The sequence below is a fragment of the Armigeres subalbatus genome, chromosome 1 (genome assembly GCF_024139115.2).
Source record: "Armigeres subalbatus isolate Guangzhou_Male chromosome 1, GZ_Asu_2, whole genome shotgun sequence".
In the NCBI taxonomy this organism is placed as follows: Eukaryota; Metazoa; Arthropoda; class Insecta; order Diptera; family Culicidae; genus Armigeres; species Armigeres subalbatus.
Genome location: NC_085139.1, coordinates 4724809 through 4727544, shown reverse-complemented (window position 1 = coordinate 4727544; position 2736 = coordinate 4724809). Strand labels below are relative to the sequence as shown.

Genomic DNA, 2736 nt, shown 5'->3' with positions numbered 1-2736 from the left:
GAGGAATATCAACATCAAAATTCCTATCAATATACGTTTTATATAAATCCCAATCAGCTCTATGATAATTAAAAGTAGAGCTGATTGGATTATAAATGGCTTCTTGTGAGATTTCAAATGTCACAGGAAGATGATCAGAGTCAAAGTCAGCATGAGTTACCAATTGGCCACACATCTGACTTGAATCCGTTAAAACTAAATCAATTGTAGAAGGATTGCGACTGGAAGAAAAACAAGTAGGGCACGATGCGGTCTGATTTAAATTTTAATGATTTGTAGCTTTACACCGCTATTCATATTCACCAAAAGTTTTTCGTGTAAAAAAAACCACGTGGTTCGAGAGCAACACCCCCCCTCCCACCATGTGGCTTATCGTGGTCATCTTCCAACCCCCCCTCTTCCCTCATATATGACCACGTGGTTTCTGGACGGCCCCTCTGGGCATTTACGTCCACTTTATGTATACGAGAAAGGCAAAAACTTATTTCGACAATTGAGCGTGAGTTGGTGATATGTAATAAAATCGTTATTCTACAGCCGATAGAAAACAAATGATAATGTGAGACAAGCGCTTTTGTTCGCGTGACTGCCCACATCGAAGGTACGGTTATGTTACGAACATTACTATTAGATCTACAAGCTACTGATCCGCACTTACTTCCGCATCTGAAAGACTTAAATAGTGCTAGTAGCTGTATATCGCACCAATGTATTTTTGGTAATTTCATTACGCGTTCGAAATGGTGCCTTGGATGGGCAAAATATTTATACTAGCAGTCCTAATAGGGCTGGCTTGGGCCGAAGAGGAAGAGGTAAGTTCTACTCAGATGTCTCAAAACGTTAAACAAATCGAACTCCCCCCACACAGAAAATGGACGTACACTTCGAAGGCATGGACATCATTGACGGATCGGAGAACTACTTCCACTACAACTACAGCCTTGACAAGAAATCCGAAACGGCCTTCTCGGTGTCCGGGTTCATTTCGCAGCTGGTCCAGCTGGACAACGGCTACGGCCTGCGTATGAAGCTGAGCCGTGCCAACCTGGACGCTCCGGAACCGGCCCAGTACGAGGAAATGCTCGGCGTGGAGAAACCAGTGTGCGAGTACATGACTTCGATCTACAAGATGTACTTCTACGATTCGCTCAAGGACATCAGTAACTTCCCGCACTACGACACCTGCCCGCTGGAGCCGGCCGATTACTGGTTCAAGGAGTACACGTTCGATGCGGCGGAGTACCAGGCCTTCATGAAGGATGGCCAGTACAAGATGGAAATGTATTTGATCAAGGGAGACGAGCCGATTGCTGGAGGGGTTTCCAGGATGCGAGTGGAGCCGGCCTCGGGCAATGAATAAGGAATTAATTTCGATAACATATTACACACTTATTGTAGACATTTCGTTAACATAATATATATGAATAAAGAGGTTTTATTGGTGTACTTGTTGATTTATTTTGTTGATTCGATTCAATCTTTACAAACTCCGGAATTTGCCTAGAAGTCTTCCGGGCATCGTCTAAAAGTCCTTCAAGTTTGATCCAGAAATCCTCCGGGCTTGATCCAGAAGTCCTCCAGCCTTCGTTCAGAAGTCTTCCTGGCATCGTACAGAAGTCCTCTGAGCTTCGTTAAGAACTGCTCTGGGCTTCCTTCAGTACTCCATCGGGCTTTGCCGGCGGTCATCCGGGCTTCGTCCAAAAGTCCTCCGATCTTCGCCCAGAAGTTCTCTTGGCTTCGTTCAGAAATCCTTCGGCTTTCTTCCAGAAGTCTTCTGGGCTTCGTATAGAAATCCTCCGGATTTCATTCAAAACTCCTCTGGACTTCGTCCGAAAACCTTCCGTGCTTCGTTCAAAACTCCTCCATGCCTAATCCAGAAGTCCTCCGGGCTTGGTCCAAAAGTCTTCAGGGCTTCTTCCAGAAGACCTCCGGGCTCCATCCAGAAATCCTCCGGGCTTGGTCCTGAAGTTCTCCGGGCTTCGTTCAGTACTTCTCTAAGCTTCGTTCGGAAATCCATCGGGTTTCGTGCAGAAATCCTCCGGGCTTCGACCAGAAGTCCTACAGGATTCGTTCAGAACTCCTCTAAGCTTCGTCCGTTCCTGGTGCTTTGTTTGAGACATAGGCATCGTCTTGCAGACTCTTGGGGTTCGTCCGACTGTACCTCAAATTTTGTACGACACTCATTTAGGCATCGTTCGACAGTAACTTAGAATAACTAGTGGGATCCAGCCTCTACCAGCAGCAAAATCCCTCACCCCGTATCTTTGGAGATGTGCAAAAGAAAGGTGTATGGCGGCGAAGGATGAATCCCGAGCTCGCCTAGCTATACGGCGAACCCAGTATCCAGAAGGAGGCTAAAGCCGGAGGGATATTGCAATATTGTCGGCCAGCAACCCTGCGAAGATGGTGTTCGCTTCCGATCTGGCAGGTACAAGAAGGCGTGGAGCGCAACGAGCGCAACGAGTGCAGAATGACTTGGCGAGCGTGGCACAAATGAGTATGGAGAGATGCGGCCTTGAACCGTGTGATGTGTCGTCATACTGTTGATTCAGTGTTATCTGTAATATAAATATATTAAATGAAGTTTTCTGTATTCCCGGACAAGACCGGAAAAGCTGGGCAGCAGAAGGAAAAGGATGGGAACAAGGAGCCAATATCGGGCCTTGCCGCCGAGTTGGTTCTGGCCGAGGAACCCAAGCCAAAACATCCGTTCGATGTCCTGGCAGAGGGAACGTT

General features: G+C 47.0%; 1 protein-coding gene across 1 annotated transcript; it reads left to right on the top strand.

The window, feature by feature from the left end:
• The first annotated feature begins 674 nt into the window (after positions 1-674).
• LOC134208021 (uncharacterized) lies at positions 675-1440 on the top strand. Its single transcript, XM_062684122.1, has 2 exons — positions 675-812; positions 869-1440. The coding sequence occupies exons 1-2, from the start codon at positions 741-743 to the stop codon at positions 1358-1360; spliced, it is 564 nt and encodes a 187-aa protein (XP_062540106.1). The 5' UTR covers positions 675-740; the 3' UTR covers positions 1361-1440.
• Positions 1441-2736: the final 1296 nt, after the last annotated feature.